This window comes from Sminthopsis crassicaudata, chromosome 3 (assembly GCF_048593235.1).
Source record: "Sminthopsis crassicaudata isolate SCR6 chromosome 3, ASM4859323v1, whole genome shotgun sequence".
Lineage (NCBI taxonomy): Eukaryota > Metazoa > Chordata > Mammalia > Dasyuromorphia > Dasyuridae > Sminthopsis > Sminthopsis crassicaudata.
Window position 1 is genome coordinate 612,544,714 of NC_133619.1, and position 20,219 is coordinate 612,564,932.

The following is a 20,219-nucleotide window of genomic DNA, read 5'->3' on the forward strand; positions in this document are numbered from 1 at the left end:
AAGGGTCACTGCGCAACCTCAGGAGCCCCCAGTGTTTGTTTCTTGGGATACACTAGGAAGCCAGCTTCACCCAACCTTCTCTAGGCTAAGGTGGCGTTGCACTAATCAACCAGTCTTGTTCCCTTCCTTCTCCCTTTCTACTTGTATTTGATTTATGGATACTTCCAGTCACTCTCTGGAGAAGCGAACCAAAAAGACAAAATGTACAGGAGACTTCACAATGCTCCCTTTTCCCCAGGCCCAGCCATGGTTCTGGACGGGCTGGCCCGGGAATTGGGTAAGTCACACTTAGAGCTCATATTCTGGAGACAGATTTCCATCCTGGGGCTTTAAGCACACCTCCGTTTCAGACACTTCATAAAGCTTTCTGAGCCTGAATATTTTCATTTCTTCTCACTTCCTCGAAACAGGTCATTCTGAGTGTGAAGCATTAGGTTGGAGGGCTTCGCTCTCAGCCCATTCCCTACACCCAGAGTTATGTGGTTAAGGATTAATGGACATAAAATCTGTGTATGAGGCCATTACATTATTCAGGCTGGAAAAGTGATTTTCATGGGCTTGTGGTAGAGGCGAGCCTTACTGATGAATGAGGCGCTGGCTTCCCCACCTCAGAAATCTGCCTTTGCTTCTTAGGCTAAATCCCTGCGAAGACTTAATTTTCATTGTGCTGTGGATGGTCAGGACAGTGATTCACATTTCTGGAGTGTGAGTTTTAGATTCAACAAGTACCTTTTCCATGAGAGGAGACATTTTAACAGATTGAGGAATTGCCCTGCCCTGCCCTGCCCGTGGTCACGTGGCTAGGAAACAGCAGAATAAGAATTCAGACCCAAGTCTCCTGTTTCAGCTCAGTCTTAGAATCTCAGTCTTAAAATAGATTTTATTTGCTTATCTGCTCAGGGTGCTTTTGGTGAGAGTGCTTTGTCTTTTCTTCTGAGAGCAGCCGGGTTCCTTGTCTCTGGGCTTAGAGTCAGAAGACGGTTTCAGTAACTTGCAGTGAGTCACTTCATTCTTTACCACATGAATAATTCTGGTGTTCTAATTCTTGTAACAATTCTTTAACAGAATACACATTTCTCTGAGAAACCTCCATTTAAAATAAGTTATCCGTTCTTTACAATCCGTCTGCATTGGGTATGTTTCTGATCTATTTGAGTCATTCCAAGGCTCTTAAAGAAGGGAAAACTGAAGGAGGAGGGCCTCTCTGTCCACGTTGCTCCCCTCTTTCCCTCCTAGAAAGCCAGTGAAATTCTGACACTCTGGGGCATTGGCAAAACAGCCGGCAGGCTTCGGCTCCTGCCTATCCCAGCGTGCCCTCAACACATGGCTGCACTGGATCATTTCCATCGACATGCAAGGCCCGAGAGGGAGTCATCGGCAATGGCCAAGCCGCCTGATTGAAATGGCATGTTAGCATTTAAACAATATTAATACTATTTGACTCATTAAATATACAAAGGCCAGTTTAAGTGCTTCCATATGTGTGCTGTTAGCTCAGGCGGGAGCCTCATCAGATGGCTTCATGTGGTTTCAGACAACATTTTAGTGCATTCTTAAAATACCCACAAAAGCCTTTATGTAAAAACTCATAAATGTGAACCACATAAAAATTATTTTTTCCCCTGTTCCATGTCATTATGATCAAAGTACAGTAGGTAAGAATAAATTTCCAAAGCTTGTTGAGGTCCCTCTTTAATTAATGTTTCACGCGCAGAGCAAGCCCATAAACCATGTAATAGGGGAACTGTCTGTAGACCCTATAATAATGATTCTGCTAGTTGTCTTAGAGGGAGTGTGCTTGGGGAGCTCTCTTGACAGCACTTGTTGGGCTGATAGTTCTGGGTGACTCCAAAGTAGCCTTCTCTGATCTCCCTCCATCTCTCCACTCTGTTCACCTCCAAATGTCAGGTAGGTTGGACTTTGTGATTACTCTGGGCTACAGCCATCCTTTTAGGTGCTAGAAATGGCAAGACTATTCCCAAAAAAGTCAGGGCTTTTTGTTACAGGTTGGCTGGCTGCTCTGATTCCAAAGAGGTATAGGGACTGGCTTCAGGGGGAGCTTTGGGAAGACACCAGAGATGAAATATGCTCTGTGGACTTTAAACCACCCTATAAATACACAGTATGATTATTTCTCATTCTCTAGTTCTGTGGCAGTGATTTTATCATTGAAAACTAAAGACAAGCCACTTTGTCTTTGGATAACATAACGCTTCATCTTTGATCTGGTGAGAGGGGCTGTGAGGTGGAGGGGAGGGAGAATTATCAGGAGACATAAGAAGCTGAGAAGTTCTAGAGAGAAGCTTCTCATAAAAGACAAGGGAGAAGTGGAGAATTTTTCCCTTTGCCAGGCCACAGGGTGGGGCATTGAATGGGAAATGACCAGTTCCACCTTATAAAATGTCGACACACTTCTGTTTTTCTTTCTGGACATAAACAGAAAACTGGGACAGGGCAAAGGGAGAAAATGGAGGCTACCTGGGGCTTTGGAGGGCTATCAGGCCCCCAGGATTCCTCCTGGTTTCCTTCCAGGCAAGTTCCTCCCTCCCCATTTCCTCCAGGTTCCGGTGCACATGGGGTTAGCATCTACCCAAGAACAACACAGTATCAGGGATTTGGGAAGTTGAGTGATTGGCAGCCCTCAAAGACTCAAAACTTTAAAGCTGCAAAACTGTTTAGGGAGCCGGCTGATGAAAATGCCAGCCGGGGTCCAACACATCTTTCCAGTGTGGCCTTGTGGTCGCCGGGCCAAAAGTAAGAGGGAGTTACTGGCTCCTCCACTTCCCCTGGCACGTAAGGGATGCCACAGTCATAAAGTTGTTTTTCTCCCTTTTGACTTGGGGCTGCCCTCCCTACAGGCAGACTGGATGGAAAACTCACCAGGTTTTAGAATCCAGTGATCAGCCGCCTAAAGAAACAGTGTTAACGAGCTTGTTGTGGGCTGATTCAAGCTAATTTGGTCATTATTGTAGGCTTGACTAATAATTTAGCTAGCTGGCTCAGGGAGTCATTAAAATCTGACAAAACAGGCAGGAACACTTGCAGAGCTTATGGTGCTGGGATTCTCTGGGGCCCTGTAAAATTCCAAGTCTATAATGGCTTCAGCTTGGATTCCTTGTTAAATCTCTCTTGAATGGGCGCCAGGAATACAGGTGACATGTCATGGGAATGCCCCTGTGGATACCCAGACACGAGTCAGTTTATAGCTAGAACCACATTTGGCTATGGACGGTTCTCAGGAGGGCTGCATTCAGATTAGGATGGCCCCCTCGTTGGGTCCCACTTACCTTCCTGAGTCATCCCTCTGAAACACTAGGATCATTGGGCATTTCCAGAAGATAAATCAGAAGTTCTAGAACTGGGCTCCAGTGGTAGATCTGATTCTTGAGCATTAAGCTCTAATCTTGGGAAGGTGGGGCTGATGAGATGCAGATGCATAGATAAATCTGCTGAAAACTTGTCAGGGATTTTCAGAGGTACTTTGTGAGGTCTATAGGATGAGGGCATCCCTGGGGCATAGCAAGGAAGGGCAAAGCTTTCAAACATGACTAGATGGACCACAGCAGGGACAGCCTGGCCTGAGGCACAGGGCAGAGGTTCAGAGGCACATTTTGGCTGGACGTGTGAAGGGATGAGGTCGGGAAGAGTTCCAGAGCCAGAGACTCCTGAGAGCCTCCATGCCGGGTAGAGGAGCTCTAGATCTAGTGTTCCCCCGTCAATGTGAAGTCCCCGGGCAAAAAAATAAATAAATAAGTCTTCCATTTCGCCCAAGATGGCCTCTGAGTGTTGTAGATGGGATGAACCGTCTGTCCCCAAAAGGCAAAATAACTCTCTGCTGGACACATTTCCTTCGAGTGATAGTTGTACAGGAGTTTGGTTATTTGGAATGCCAGTGTCGAGATCAGAGGGCCAAGGTTCAAGTTCCAACTCGGTCATTAACCGTCTGTATGATCTTGGGCAAGTCACTCCTCTCTAGGCCTGCTGTAAAATGAGAGGGGGGTGGGGTGAGGTTCCTTCCAGCTGTAACATTCTCTGGTTCTAAGGGAATTTCTTGCGCCCAAACTGCAATTAGAATGCATTCTCTTGCCCTCTCCATGGAGATTTAAGGCCAGCTTTTCTCCTGATGTGTGCTAGCTTGAACCTTTTTTAGTATCACTGCTTTTAAATCCACAATAGAGTTGATGCTGGACTTGATACGGTTTGGAGCAGGCAACTTTTCTGTTCAGGGGGAGAAGGGCGCTCACAGTTACATGAGGTTAGATCTTCAGGATTGCAGCTACTGCTGGGCCAGTCGGTTAACCTCTCTAGAGATGGATTTGTCCATCTGCATAATGAGATTAGTAACACTACTACCTTGTAAAAGTAAGTACTTTGAAGTCTTCTAGCACCAATGTCAACTATTATTTATTATTATTACTCTCAGATAAATAGACCAACCTGAAATAGTAGTTGCTGTGATTGACCCCATTCTCCTGTTGTGACTCCCTCCCCCCTTCTCCCACCCTGCCTTAGTGTCCCATGGAAAATGAAGAGCACTTGACATCTGCGTCTCTTGGACCTCTGTTTCTGGCACACTGGCCCACTTTCCATTCCTTTTTCTTTCCCTCTATACATTTTATTTTAATGAGAAAGCTTCATCTAAAGATTTTCCAGACTGCCTCAGACAAAATGGGAATGATTTGTTGTTCAGCACAGCCCCAAACTCTGGGCCAGCTTTGCTAACTAGCGACTTTAGAAAGAGCTTCTCTGCTTAATTGGACCTGAGGGCCCCATTTCTTTGGATCCTTAAGGAATCTCTAGCTGTTGAGGTTATTGTAACTTTTGTTTTTTCTCCTGCTTCCATAAATTGTCTTTATTATAAGAGAAATGGAAATCCTAGCACTGTTATCCCAAGCAGGGACATCCTGGAGTCCTGAGCGCCCATTAAATGGCTGTTGGCCAGATGAAAGGAGGTGGGGAGGGCGTTCCCCCCGGGACTTGGGTTGTGAAGTTGGGCCTGGAAGTTTCACATCTAATAGCTACCTGGGCCTCCTTCCCACAGGTACTTTGAAGGTGGTGTCTCCTCTGTCTACCTCTGGGATCTGGATCATGGCTTTGCAGGAGTGATCCTCATTAAGAAGGCTGGCGATGGATCAAAGAAGATCAAAGGCTGCTGGGATTCCATCCATGTGGTGGAGGTTCAGGTACAGACATTGACACAGCCGATAGCCAGCACCCCAGGAAAAGAGGCGGCATCTGATTCGGACGGCTAAGCCCCACGCTCCTGCACGGCAGCTAATGTGTCTTAGTTTAAAGCAAGGGGCCGGTGGGGTAAAGTTTAAGCCTCTGCTAATACTGGAAAATACCCTGAAGCCATTTGGACAAAGATAAGTCAGAATTCTATAATAGTAATAACACGATAAAGAAACCAGAGGGATTGAAATTTTTTCCCTAGTTGGAAAATCCAGGCCTCTGCAGATACCTAGCCCTGTACCGCAGTAAAGAAAGCCAGGTCGTTGGGTAGTGGGGACGGTGCTCTTTCCCTGGGTCTGGCAGGGACCAGACATGTTTGGTGTGCTGGCTGTGTGCTTGCTTCTGCCAAACGCTGGAGAGAAGACAAGGTGGAAGTTGGGCCTGACCTGAGGGGGGGCCTCCCATCTGTCAGAGGAGACATGAATGTATGCACAATGAAGGCAAGCGCAGAGTACTTTGTATTCAAAGGAGGCAAGAAGTCTAGGGCATCCCAGATTTTAAAAGCATTTGGGACTCTAAAGAAAATGTGTAATTCGTAATCAAGCATTTCAGTGCCTACTTGGTGCTTAGTGCAGTGGACATAGAGACAAGGGAAGCATTCCATCCCTCTTAGGAGCTTACAGGCACACCTGGGAGGTGTATAAGAAATGTGCTGGGACCTGGGAAGGCTTCCTCTATTATCAGTGTTTGATCCAAGCTTTGGAGGAGGTCAGAGGTGAGAGATGAGGACATTCCAAGAAAGGGAAAAGGCTGGGACAGAGGCAGAGAGCTGGGAGGTGCTACAGGAAAGGCAGTCCGGCCCGTCCATTATACATGAAGCTGGCAAGTAAGATGAACTGTGCTGTGTAGGGTTCCGAATATCAAACGGAGGAACTTGAATTTGATCCTAGAGGTCATGGAGGGGGCTGGAGTTTCTTCAGTAAGGGAGTGACATAGTCAGATCTTTTTTGGAGGATGGGTTGGAGAGAGGAGAGACCTGAGCCAGGGAAACCAGTTAGGAGCCCATTGTAACAGGTGACAAGACCCAAACGAGGGGAATGACCACAGGAGTAGAAAAAAGGGCATGATGTATATATGAGTGATGTTGTGGGAACAGAAACCGCAGGGCTTGGCATTGGAAGAATCAGTAATGACAAGGAGATTGCTCCTGGGCATCCTTGTCAGAAATAACAGAGTTTGGAACGGGGCTTTGTTTGAAGGGAAAGATGATGAAATCTTTTGGACAGAGTTTGAGTTGAGAACTGAGTACAAGAGACATCTTGGTACAGTTAGAAATGCCCAATAAGCAGTTGTGGGGATGGGGGGAGGGAGCTGTCACTCAGGAGAGAAACTGGGATGAATATATAGGTTCTACACTCATTTCCTTAGAATTAGTCATTAAATCCAAATGGGCTGATGAAGTAATAACCGAGAAGAAGGTACAGAAAGAAAGAAAAGACCGCAGGATGACACTTTAGGGAGCCACTACAGTCAGGAGGCATAATAGGGAGAATTAGTCAGGAAAAGAAAGTGGAAAGGGGTGGTCGGTCAGGAGGGGAACAAGAGAGCAGAGACTGGAGAGCCCTGGGAGGAGAAGGTGGTAACTGACCCAACTCAACATTTAAAAAAGAGTAAGGCTGAGAACAAAGCATCAGATTTAGCCATTTCAACCTCACTGATAACTTTGGACAGAGCATTTTTATTTGAATGATTTGGTCAGAAACCAATTAGCAAAAACTTAAAAAGAGAGTGAGAAGAGGAAACTGTGTGACAACTTTTTTTCATGTCAAATCGTCGGGTCTCTTACCTCAGATAGCCTCAGCCTCGCGTCTTCTGCCCCACTGTCCCGTCCTTCCTCCTCACCACTGCCAGTGTGATATTCCTAAGAAGGGGCTGTGACCATGTCTCTGTCATGTCTGTGTGTCTGTCTCTCACACACCCACCCCTGCCCTTCAATCCCATTGTCTCCCTGTAACCTCCAGAATCACGTCCCTACTCCTTTCGACCTCTAAAGCCCTCTCTGACTTTGTTTCCATGTTCTTTCCCTCTGTCTTCCCTCCTCCCTGGACTTCCATGCTGCTTGTCACACATACCCCCACCTCCGTCTCTTTGAAGGTTTTCCCTCCTCACCCTCGTGTCCCCCCAGACTCCTTCATTGCTTTCAGAACTTGCTCTGACAGACACTTCTCTAAGGAGGGGAGGCCTTTCTGCACATCCTGCCCCCGAGCCTCCTCCCCACCTGTGTACATGTCATCTCTTTGCATTTGTGTGTGCAGTCAGCGCTCACAAACCTTCGGGGAATGCTGGCCGTCGGAGTGACTTGATTAGCACCCGCAGCCCGCCTTCGTTCCTGCCCCATGTGCCGCCTGGCACGGGCCCCTTCTGACTGTGCATCTCCTCTGCCCACCAGGAGAAGTCCAGTGGCCGCACTGCCCACTACAAGCTGACCTCCACGGTGATGCTGTGGCTGCAGACCAATAAGTCGGGCTCGGGCACCATGAACCTCGGAGGCAGTCTCACCAGACAGGTACGCCTCCCCAATGCCCCACCGCGGGCTTAGGTCAGCAAGCACTAGTTGGTACCAAGGGACACGCGGGTAGACAGGACTTGGGGCCTGCCCTCAAGACTCTTAAAATCTAATGGGGGGGAAATAAGTCAGGAAATGCTGTGGAAGAGACGATATCAGAGTTTGGCCTGAAGGGGGAGGGGATTCAATAATGAGAAACACTTCACAATATGCATTAAGCAAAGACAATGGACGAAGGGAACAGTTAGTGATGGAATGTGATTCAGGAAGTGGTGGTCAGGTCCCTCTGCCGCTAGCCTGGTACCCTGACAGGTGGCCTGTCTCCAGACTTGAGCAGAATAGCTAGAAATAACGAGACCCACACTTTTCGTGGCCATCAGAGTCAGTGCTTATAAGGTCAAAGGCACCTCCAGAGGCAGACTTGTCCCTCCCCGTTTCTGCTGCATGCACAGTCTTTAAGGAGAGCTGCTTCCTCTTGCCTGGAATCTCTCCTTGTCCTCTCCAGCCCTTGGTGGACTCGTGAAGAATGCCGTTACCCCCACCCCCACTCCTCCCATCTTCTCCATTCCCTGCCCCCTGGGGAACTGGTCAGATTTCCCAGATTTGTGTCCGCTCCCTCCATCACTCACTGCTCTAAACTGTTTATAATAATTACGCCTGCTTTACAGCGACCTGGACAAATATTTAATCCTTGGCCTTCCTAATAGTTTAAATCAGAGCTGTCAAAGCATGGCCAGAGTCTGGTTCCGGGCTTGGCGTGTGGGGCGGCCTGTGCCAAGTTAAACTGGAGGCCGATGAGTGGCTGTCCTCAGCACACCTTGGCCGAGGCTGCCTGGCCCGGTCCACGCTGCCTCTGCTCTTGGGGCTTCTCGGAGGAAATGCGCGCTTCTGTCATCGTTTTAACGCCATTCGTACAATCCGTCTGAGAGACATTAAAGTTGAGGCTGCTTCCCAATGTGAGTAAAGGTAAAAAGGAGTAAGAGCAAGGGGGAGAAAGCGATGAGGCGTGACCTCTGCAGGACTTGGGCCGGAGCTTTGGACTGGGGCTTTTCCAATACAGCCTCAGGTGCAGCTTGCCCACTGATGTGCACCGTAGTGGTTGGGAAAGCCATAGGTTTTAAAAAGGCGCTTTGTATGCATTTGTATGAATGGGAGGGTCCACGTACTGAAAGTCAGCTCGGTGTATTGGGGGGAAACTCCATGTTTAGAGTTGGAGACCTGGCTTTAAATCTCATCCCTGCTACTCTGGGACTTTTCTTGGGCAAATTATTTCCTTTGTTTGGTCTCTGTGGTCCTTTCCAGCTCTGAACCTTGAAAGGTCTGTCTCTTCTGAGCTGCCATGGGAGCGGGCCGTGTTCCTGAGCAGGGAGGGCCTGAGGCAGGTGCTCTTCTGTACAGGGAGACTCGGGAGCCAGGGAGTGTCTGAGGCTCCATCGGAACTCGGGGCTTCCTGACTCCAGGCCCAGCATTGTGTCACTGGGCCACTGGCTGGAACACGGACACCCAGAGGAAGCTAGAATGTAAACACACAAGATGACGGCTCGCAGACCTGGCTGGGGGGGCTTCAGAAGGCAGGCCGCACGTGAGCTATGAGGGGCTTTAGAGAGAGTGTCATCTAACCACCCCCTCATTTTGCAGATGAAAAACCTGAGAAGAGGGTGACCTGGCCAGGTAGCTAATCCTTGGCCACGTGGGGGTTAGAGCAGGCCTCTGGACTCTGAGCCTGCAGCCACAAGCAGAGGCCGCGTGACCTTGTGGGGCCTGGGGCCTTCTGTCACCTCCCTGAGTGCTGGGGCCTTCCTTGTAGGAGCTGGCTGGGCGGGCTGCAGCAGTTGTGCCAGGACCCCGGGCCTTCTCACCCTTTTCCCTGGTCTTGTCAGTGGTTTGTATTCATATGAAGTCAGCAGTCTGGTCACACCTTGACTCGTCCTGCACCCGTTTCTTATTGGGGGCTAGGCCGTGGGTGTAAATTACCCATACCAACATTGCTGCTTTTAAGGTTGGGCCCAAGGCCTGTGTTCAAATCCTGCCCCGGCCTCCATTAGTAGTGTGACCGTGTGAGTAAGACACTGCCCTTCTGAGTCTCATTTTCCTTATCTGTAAAATGGGGGTCATAATCCTTGTGTTGTCCTACTTCAGAGTGGTTGAGGCGCTCATGAGCACTTAGATGAAATAAAGGGGAAATAAAGAAGTTTCAGTCTCTCAAGGTTGAGGTAACTGATGGTGGGGGCCGGACCAGCCCTCCTTCAAATTTCACAGGACCTGAAGTGGCGCCCCAGGGAGCCCAGGAAGATTTGCTTGAGGTCACACGTGGTCTGCATCCCTTTCTAATGGTCAGACGGGACTCAGGCTCACTGAGTTCCTGGTATAAATGTTGCTTGTACTTGTAGGCACCTAAGTGAACACATGGGTATCACTAGGATGCCCTCCTCCCTCCAAATAGAGACTTAGCACTTTTCTAAGCAGACTGTGGTGATTAGTTCCCCCCCTCCCCGGGCCAGAGTCCTGTCCCCCCCACCCCACCCCCATTAAACTGTCCCAGCTTTGGGCCAGACTTAACCTAATTAGAATTGCTGTTTCCCTTTTCCCTACGACCACGCTGGTTTTGGAACTGCATGAAAAAAGATGAACATCCCGGGCACCGTGTGCTAGGAGCCAGCCTGGACCCTGTTGAATATCATTCTTAGCTGAAGGTAAACGGGCCACAGCAGAAGAGCTAATTCAGTGCAGTGAGGGCGTGTGCCAGAGGCCACGGGGGCAGGCATGAATGGCCTCCTCCACTCCCCTGGAGAGCCCCTCAGAGATGGAGCACCAGGAGGCTGCGCTGGCCCAGGCAAACCTAGGACAGCCTGAACACAGAGTGGAGCGTGAGAAACATTTCTGCTGATCCTGCCCCATGGCACTCTCAGAAGGGAACTCCCTTAGGCCCCGGGAGAGCCAGGCTCTCTTGTCACAATGGCATGATCTGCCCCGAGCCCCTTGCACCAGTGCCTCATCCTACATTCCTGAATGCAAGGCCCCTGACAAGCCGGAGAGAGCCGACAGTGAGCCCCAGGCCCACTTTTTCAGGAAATTCGTCAGTGAGTTGGCTGTGGCGACATTTTCTGTCCCTAGGAACTCTGAAAGACTCTCACCTCGGCTCTCAAGGCTTCCTTCCTGTGTCCCTGGGGGCTGGACCTCACACCAAAGACAGCCAAGGAGCTTTATGAGACATTGGCGATTGCCGCCCCGCCCAATGCGGAGGGAGGAGGGGATGGGGCCAGGTGAAAAATGTGTGTGTCACGAGAAGTGCCAACGTGTTCCAGAGGAAGTTGCATCACAGGGTCACCCATGGTGAGAGCGGGGGTGTGGGAAAGAAGCGAGAAGGCGCATCTCCAGGGAGGGAGCCAGGGTTTCCGATCGGGGAATGGCTCTGCAGATGTTTTTCAGACTAAATATTTAGCAGTGAAGGTGGAATGTTCTGCCGAACGGAGAGATTAGGCTAGTCCTTTGCAAGCTGAATTTGCTTCCTGCCCAGCAATAGTCACTCCATGATATATCACCAGGCAATAAAACGCCAGTGGAGACCCCCAGCCATTTATCATCGCATGGAAATCCTCTCTGACTTGTGCTAGGCAATTAGGCAAAACCATATATTTTCAACGAGCTGGAGAAGTCCATTACTCTCTGTTCCAGATGTGGAACAAAGGGAGGGCTGGGGCAGGAGGAAAGGCAGAGGAATGTATTTTTCACCAAGGGGAGTTTAAACAACCGTTGTCATGTACCTGGTGTTTCACAGAATTGTCCAGTTTAAGGCTAGCACGTGGGGGACTGCCCAGGCTGAACCATGCTGGGCATTGAGGGGGCCAGTGGTTGACCATGGTGAGATTTTCTAGTGGTCACTGCTGGAGGGCTAGAAATGAGTTAAGTGATCTTTTGAGTGAAGAGAAAAGTCTGTATTAAGGAGAGCCTGGGAATCATGGCACTGTCCACAGAGGACACTTAACTCCGATCACTCCTCCAGAACCACATACACACATGTACACATAAAGAGGGAGGGGGAGAGAAAAAATCAGAGAGGGATACTGGTGAACTCCATTAATTGCTGTTAGAAGTGAGGATGATGTAAATGCTCCGGAATGTCTTGAGAATCACAGAAATTTGCCTCTGGGGGGTCTGTAAAAGTGAGTTACACTTTACTTATCCTGAAAGCTGAAGTGTTTTTAGCATCATCTAAACCGGGTGTCCCAGGTCATTATACTCCTTCGTTTGTCTTACATTGTGAACTGGGAGAACCCCAGCATCCTGCAGAGCAGGCCCGCCTGTGTAACCCACGTGGGGCCTTTTCCAAAGTCCCTCCCACTCTCGACTCGATCTGATGACCAAAAGGCAGAGAAACCCCACCAAGGGGAAGGAGCCCAACCTGTGCGCTCTAGGGGCGGGCAGGGGAGGGGCAGGGCAGCCTGGGAAGCAGGAGGAGCTGGAGCCTTTCTGTGGGCTTGGTTTTTGTGACTGAACCTGGAGGTAGCACAGTGCCTGGCACTCGTAAGCACTGTACAGTGCTGCTATTCTCTTTGGGGTGCTAAGCTCAGAGACAGCTGAGACGTGACCCTGGGGAGACCCGCAGTGTTCCCTGTGTCTCCTGGGAAAGCCTCCAGAGGCATTTCTGTTTCAAGGTCACTGGAAGAATGGCTTTTGAGAGCCTCATTGATTGGGGGATAAACCGGTGCTGACTTGAGACTCAACTGGAATCACCTCGCAGAACATCTGCATCCACAGCACATAAAAATGTTTTCCTTCTGGCATCCGCTTTTATAAGAATGTAATAACATATGCATAGCAAAAGGCAGTTCTATTTTTGGCTGGTGTGCGTGGCCAGTGAGCTAACCCTAACCAGGTGGAGAGGGGAATCGGGGCGTGGGGGGGGAGCAGAGCCAGGATCTCTCCTGCTGGAGACACGTCAGCCGTGCCCAAAGAAGAGTTCCACGGCCCTTAGGGCACTTGCCCCAGTACCGTCAGCCCTGCTCTCAAGGCAGAAGCCTCCCCTTGTGAGGATTTCTTCACCTGTCCCTCTTTCCCTCCACCACTTCTGAGATCTCTCTTGCTTTTGAGCTGCTCGGTGTAATTGTGATAGAAATCTGGCCTTTGGGGTGCTGCTGATATTTTAGTGAGACAAAGAAGAGACAGGTCAGTGGAAAGAATGAGTCAACCATGTGAGCTTGCCCTTATGATCAGGACCCTGTGCCAAGAATGCCGTCCTGACTCCAGTCCCCTGCTGTTTGTTCTGCTGGGTCCCTCGCTCCTATCCCGGCCTCTGCCCTTTCTCTAGGCTTGCCAGGCATCGGATTGCCAGCCTCTCCATGGAGCCTGGGATGGGGCGGGCAGGATTGTCTGCTTAGAGTGCTGTGGTATTCCTCCCCCCCCCCCAACTTTTTATCTTCACCAGTAATAGTTTTCCCCCCTTCCAAAACAAAACAACCCACAATTCTCCAAGCTTTCTTCATTGTGGGAAAAGAAATCATTTCTAATGGAGAAGAGAGCTCATAAATCTAGTGGGTTTGTTTCCAACCGTTCCATTTTAAAATGGGTAGACATTATCCTTGCCCTTGCTCCTTATGTCTTCCCCTTCCACCTTCCAAGCAATGTTGTTTCAACATATATTTAAATCCACTTTCTTGGAAATTAGGGCTTATTCATCAAAAGTTTGTTCCAACCAGTATTTGTAGCCCTGCAAAGTGTGACATGTTAGACCAGTGACCCTAGTGCACTGCAGTTGACCTTTTAGCTACATGTCTTTGAGAAGACATATTCCATCCTTGACCCACCTGCTCCTAATTTCCTGGCATCTTCCAGCATCCAGCTTGGCCTGTCAAGGGCTCCTCCACAGGGGATCTGTCTCTCCCTTTAAGAGTTGCCCAAAGCTTGCTGAAAATCCGTACTTCCAAGGAGTTTTTTCCTTCCTTAATTCCTCTGAAGAAATAGTCATTGCATTGTGCTTTTCCTTTCTTTTTCCTTTTTTCAGTCTTAGTGCCAGTTGCCAGAACTGGCTCAGCCTGTAGAAGTTTTCTAATGCCTCCTGTCACCTAGTGCAGGAGCCCTCCCGCTGTCACTCCTGGCCGAGGAGAAGTTGTCCAGAGCTCGAGGCGAGCCATCCCTGTTACAAAGTGCTCTGGTGTCCGAAAGTCCGGCCTGGACCTTCACCCCAGTGCTGTCTGCCTGTCATTTCTGACTAGCTGGCCTGGCTGGCTCTGCCCTCCGAGTGCTCCCACCATGCCTCCCCTCCTCCACGTGCCTGGCCTTCTGCTGGACACAGCAGCCCTGTCCCTCACAAAGCCTCCTCGCTTTGGGGTTTTAACACCCTGGGGCTTTTAGCCATCTGTCCTTCTGGGATCTTTTCAGATCTTTTACCATCCATGTCTCCTTAAAACACGTACCCAGCCCAGAGCTGAGACCATCCCTGTGCTGCTACTTAGAACAATGAGACCAAGGACATTGGCCTTTTCAACAGTCATGGCTCACACACACGGATTCACAGAGCTGCTTCGGATACCAAACACAGACTCTACTGAGCATGGGTCAGCTAAGTAGCAGCACAGCCCTGGCTATAGCATCCTTTTCCCTATACCACATTGCATCTGTTGTAAAACTTGTAAAATAATAATAGGAGGAGGAAAAAAAGATGATCTAGCCAGCAAACTATAAATCAAAAAAAAAATTGTTTGTTTTTTAAGCTCACAGACCATATAGCAGCTAGCGATCACTAGATTTGGGCGATCTGGCCATGGAGTGCAGCCCCTGAAGGCCTACCCTGTAAATCAATCACTCCATGATCCCTAAAGAACTCGTCAGAGGCTCTGTCCTTACTGCAAGGACACAACTAAGTCACCTCTTCAGGCCTGATGTCCTTGAGCCATACAGAGCACTGGTTCCAAGTCAAGCCAGGGAGTATTTATTATAAAACACTATTTTATATAGGCCTCTCATGATAGATTTCTTAACCCATCCCCTGCCATTCCTATGAGAGTGTACCTCGTAACCCCAAGTCTTGATTTCCGTCATCTTGACAGGAGGTTCACCCAATACGTTGGGGTTCTTCCCTTGGATTCTCCTTGTGTTGCATGCATAAGGCTGTCTACTGTTGAGCCATATTCTTCCTCAGAAGATCGTGAGTTTTAAGACAAAAAGAAGACAATGAGCATTTAAGCATGTAATATGTGACACTATGATAAGCTCTTTACAAATATCTCATTTGATCTTCACATTCTGGAGGTAGTTATTCCCATTTTACAGTTTAGGAAAATGAGATTTAAGTGGTCGAGCGGCTTGCTCAAGGTTACGTATCTTGCAAGTGTCTGAGACTGGCTTTGACCTAAGGACTCCGGGAACACCATTTGTCATTTCCATCTTACACTTGAGCCGACTGATTTTCGAATCTCAATGTAGAACTTAATGTCATCTTGTTTATTGCATCCTGTTGTCTCTCCCTGCCAGGATCTTTTCTAATGGTGAGTCTCTCAGCCAGTACGTGAGCTCTCTTTCCCCATTGTATGTTATCTCTATGTAAGTCTTCTTTTCTTCTCTTCATTCTAATTGTTGATAAAATGTTGAACGGGACAGCGCTTGTTCGACTATATACCATGAAGACCCTTGTCACACTTACTGATGTTCTCCAAACCTAACCTTCCCCCCCCCCTGCCCTTTTTGAAAAATCATAACTTTGTTTATTTCCCCTTCTCAGAGATGACAGCAGTGGATCTATGATCACACCTTCCAGTCTCTCGTGCCCAGGAGATAATTGGTCTGGGCCTAGAGACAATTTCATTTGTAATACATAGCTTAGATTTTATTGAGTTCAATATTGCCAGGCAGAGGGTGCTGACTTGCCCTCTTGGTGAGTAGTCAGGGGATAGGTGGAAGCCTGTAGGGAAAACAGCCAATTTCAAGCTCGGGGTGAGTCTATAATGTGATAGCATAGTGTCATGGTAGGCAGAGGGTCCACAACTCAGATGGTGGTGGTCCTGTTGTCCTCTGACAGCCTGAAACACCTCCAGAATACTGGCTCCCATTAGATTTGCCACATTTTAGTAAGGACATAAATAAGCCAGACTATACCCAGAAGGCAGCTGGGATAGTAAGGGAACTGGAGGGCTGTCTTAAAACAGTCAACAATTTTATAGCAAAATAATTTTATAGTAGCATTTTTTTTTTAGTAGCAGTTGTAGTAGTGAAGCATGGGAAATAGTTAGGGAATGATTAAACAAAGTATGATGCCTGAATGGAATGGCGTATTAGAGTGCTGTAAGAAATAGTCAATATGATGAATGGGACAGCTCAAGAACTTAGGCAAAATGAAGTCAGTAGAACCAGAAGAATACATATGACAGTATATACAAGAGCACAAGACTGTAAATGGAAGGAGCAGCAGCCACAGCAAAAGTTGAAATTGGATACCTCAGGACTGCAGTGACCAGATGTGGCCATTTAGGGGAGGGCCTTCGTTAGGCACTGACTGGGTGCTGAGCACTGGTGAGCCACCGAGTCTAGCATCTCACAAGGGAGAGAGCTCTTAATAAATAACCATCTGGCCTAGCCTAGACCTCCTCAGGAACTCTCACTTCACATGACAAGGGGTCATCTCGATGTGGTTTGACGATATCTAGGGAGAGGAATGCTTTTCCTGAGGCAGCTCTTCCATTTGGGAGTCATATCGTTTGTGATACATCCACCCCAGACTGTATTCCCCAACTTGGACTCTTTCTTCTTTCCCAGGTTTCATGGAAGGCATTGGGAAGTTTTGGTTTCAGAGTTCTTGCGATCTAATTCAACTTTTCCACTCATCCATTTTATGATCTTTAACTCAAGACTCTTTCTTTTTTTTCCTATTTCCCTGAGAGGCAACTGCCATTACCAGTGACATGTCAACAGGGTGAGGGTACCCTCCAGAATGGTCCACTACCTGGCTTCCTTTTGATGTCCCTGGAGATCCTGGAGCCAGGAACCTGAGGGCTGTTTTCTCTGTTGAATTACATGATCACCCCTCTGGTTACTTAGGTCTTCCCAGAGGCTCACTGGTATTGAAGGTGACCGCTTGGGTTCCTCCAGAACTGACTCACCGATCAGACCCAGTATGAAGGCATTCAGGTTTGGGGGGAGATCATTTTAAAGGAGCAGTCTCCAAAAAGTAGGCATTCTTCCTTTCCCCCTTCCTTCTGCCAGTCTCCTTGGCCTTCTTGGTAATATTGCAAAAGTGGAGGGAGGGGTGGAGCTAGGAAGAGAAAGCATTTTTACCCCCTGTGCCTCATCCCATCCCCAGACAAAAACCACTCCTGTGCCTGCCCTGATAGCCGCTCTCCCTCTCTTGTGCCCCGTCCTAGCTCCAAGGCTTCTTAGCCGATCTGTATAAGGATTGTGTTGGGGAAGGGGAAGACGGAGATGGTAGATTTTAGCCAGAAGGGCCTTTGAAGGGCATCGAGTCTATAGCCGTCGTTTTATAGAGTAAGGATACAGGTTCACAAAGCTATGGTGGCTTGCTGGGGGGACAGGTAGCCAGCTGAAGTTTTGCTGTGACTCCAAAACTAATCCTTTCTTCATTTAATTCAAGATTTTAATCAACACTAGGCCATTTGAATGGAAACTCATGTACACTAATTCTCAATTATATGGGATCTGTCTGTATTTTTACAGATGGAGAAAGATGAAACTGTGTGTGACTCGTCCCCACACATAGCCAACATCGGACGCCTGGTAGAGGTAAGCACATGAAGGGTCTGCTTGGGCGCTGTTGGTTTGGGTACTTTCCAGGGGGGAAACTCAAGTGGAGACGGCCATTTTGAGCAGGTGTTTTTTGGTGCTTGAGTCCAGGGTGGTTGAAGCATTTCACCAACTCCTGTGACCACAGAGATGAAGAATCCCTCACGACATCGTTAGACCTAAAACCAGCTTGCCACTTTGGGGCCCTTCACATGACTACTCTAGAACCAAAAATTTAAGAGCCTTGAGATGATCATTGAAAAGAGCTAGAGTTTATAGGTGCTTAATAAATACTTGTTCTTACCTTCCTCTTTGAAGAGATAATTTCTGCACATGTTTAACCTATAGTGGATTACTTGCTGTCTAGGGGAGGGAAAATTGGGAAGGAAGGGAGAAAAATTGGGAACACTAGGTTTTGCAAAAGTAAAAACTATCTTTTTATGTATTTGAAAAAGTAAAAGCTCTTCTTATTTTTTTAAAAAAGATTAATATGCAAAAAAGAAATTAAGAGATCATTTCATTCAATCCATTCATTTTGCATAGGAGGAAACTAGGGCAGGAAAAGCAATTTAGTCAGAATGGCAGATCTGAAATAGAACCCTTGCCTCTTTCCTTTTCTCCCCTTTCTCCAACTGCAGAACAACATTAAGAGTTTTTCCAGCTTTTTGCTCTGGAAAATCTTTTCTCGTCTATCTGGTTGTATGCGAGCTAGATCCATATGACAAAGTCACCTTCTCTTAGTGTCATTTCCCCAGAGTCTTGGGCTTGCTCCTTTCCATGGCCCCATGAGAGCTGCTCTGCCCTCGTTTTGTTGAATGCATATGGAGCCTGAAGATGCCAGGAGTGGCTCTTGGGACTAGAGCTGGTGACCACTTTAGAGTGACTCAGGCCAGGCCAGGGTTCTTCCTGCTCTTCTGAAAAGGAAAAGAAAGAAAGGAGGAGAGCTGGTCCCAGATTCACATTCAGCAAATATTTATGGACTGTGTACATGCGGGCCCAGCCTCCTGTGACGGGCAGTGGTTTTCTCTTCCTGAGCCCTCGTGTCCATTTCTCTAAAGTGAAGGGACTGAAGCAAATGGATTCTGAGGTCCCTTCAAGCTGGTTCTGGGTGCTGTGCTACTTTACCAGCTATAATTCAGTCTTGGTGACTGTGGGGTTACAGGACTGAGGGTAGGGTTCCTGGCAGGATCTAAATAGGTTGTGGGCTCTGCCCATTGCCCTTAGAAGGTGAGAAAAAGGCTTCCGTGTCCTGTGTGTGAGCATAATGAGTTGTTAGAGAGATGGAATTGTGGGGGTGAAAAGTCTGGGTATAAGCGGGGCTCTTCAAACTGCTGACCATGATTCCCAACTGACTCTTTTCCCTTCTTAGGATATGGAAAATAAAATCAGAAGTACGCTGAATGAGATCTACTTTGGGAAAACAAAGGACATCGTCAATGGGCTCAGGTAACCTCCTCCTCCCTCTTTTTCTGAGTCCTTGCAGATGTGAGTACTGTCCAGCCTGGTCTCTTTAGCTCCTTCCATCTGCCCCAGGGCCTTGCTGGCTGCAGGTGAGTTAGGGTCAAGCCCAGCTGGTCAGTGTGTCCGCATGGGCAAGCCTCAGCCCTAGATTACTCTCCTCGCACAGACAGTGAGACTGATATCAACATGAGCCACGTTCACAAGGCCCCTGTGGTGACACACAGCCAGTGACTAAACAAATGAAAATTACTTCCATATTAGATTTCCCCGGATAGTACTGACCAGGGTAGGTAGGTATAATACAGTCCCCAGCTGGGAAATCCAGCCCCTCTCCTTCCAGTGGGGGAATTTTGTCTTGGCAACGTCCCTCCTGCTGCTTTAGGAGGACTTGTGGTTAGGGGAGCTCCCTGGTCTTGAAGCACTAAAACGCTCCTTGGTGCCCAGCTTCCCTGGCAGGAGAGACTCCCCTTGGGAGCCTGCCCCAACACTCAGGCGCTTCTGCAGGGGCACCCAGGAAATGCGCCTTTGGTTCCTCTCCCCTGATCTCCTGCCCTCCTGGTAGGCCTCTGGGAAAAGCCAGGGCAGGGCCGCTCGGCTCCAGGCAGCCCTGAGACCTCGGCCCAGGGCCCCCGTCTCTCTCCTCCCCTGGTTCTCTGACCTCTGTGGGTTTCTTGGTTTTCCCTTCTCTTTGGCTGGTGTCTCTCCTCTCCCTCCTCTGTCCCTGGGCCCCTCTCGGCCCATTAGCTTCACTTATTTCTAAACCACTTTCTGTAGATCTATTGACGCTATCCCTGACAACCAAAAGTTTAAGCAGTTGCAGAGAGAGCTTTCTCAAGTGCTGACTCAGCGCCAGATCTCCATCCAGCCCGATAACTAAGCCGATCCAGGTACCCGCCTGCCCGCCGCGCAGGGAGGCTCCTCACTAAACCCGGCAGTCCTTGCCTACAGCCACTAACCTCCCAGGCCGCGGGGGGCTGGCTAACCACGAGCCCTTAATCCTGCAGGCTCCCGTCGTGTCGTTGCCCTGTGTAACAACTAGATGCTCCCAAGCGTGGGGGGGCTGTGTGTGTGTTGTGGGGTGAGTGGGGTGGGCTCCCCCATGCACCTGGCAGGGGAGTGGGAGGTGCATGCGCGGGCCTGTCCAAGTGCCCATCATCTGGAAACGTGGCCATCTCTCGGGTATCGCTCTCAGTGAGGCACTGCCCCCCGTTTCTGTGTCTTGGAGCCACAAGGACATTGGGTCTGCAATGGGAAGACACGGCTTCCTCTGGGCTGCTGCTCTTTGGGGGGC

The 20,219-nt window shown here is 48.8% G+C and overlaps 1 protein-coding gene across 3 annotated transcripts in view; it reads left to right on the forward strand.

The window, feature by feature from the left end:
* Positions 1-20,219, forward strand: part of CAPZB (capping actin protein of muscle Z-line subunit beta) — a 160,244-nt gene that overhangs the window by 137,652 nt on the left and 2,373 nt on the right. For 2 of the 3 annotated variants that reach the window (XM_074306071.1, XM_074306070.1), the window contains exons 5-8: positions 5,042-5,183; positions 7,622-7,738; positions 17,402-17,467; positions 18,837-18,913. In XM_074306071.1, coding sequence (XP_074162172.1) covers positions 5,042-5,183; positions 7,622-7,738; positions 17,402-17,467; positions 18,837-18,913 — 402 coding nt within the window. Of the gene's footprint in view, positions 1-5,041; positions 5,184-7,621; positions 7,739-17,401; positions 17,468-18,836; positions 18,953-20,219 lie in introns of all 3 variants that reach the window. The other variant, XM_074306072.1, reaches the window with a different exon arrangement.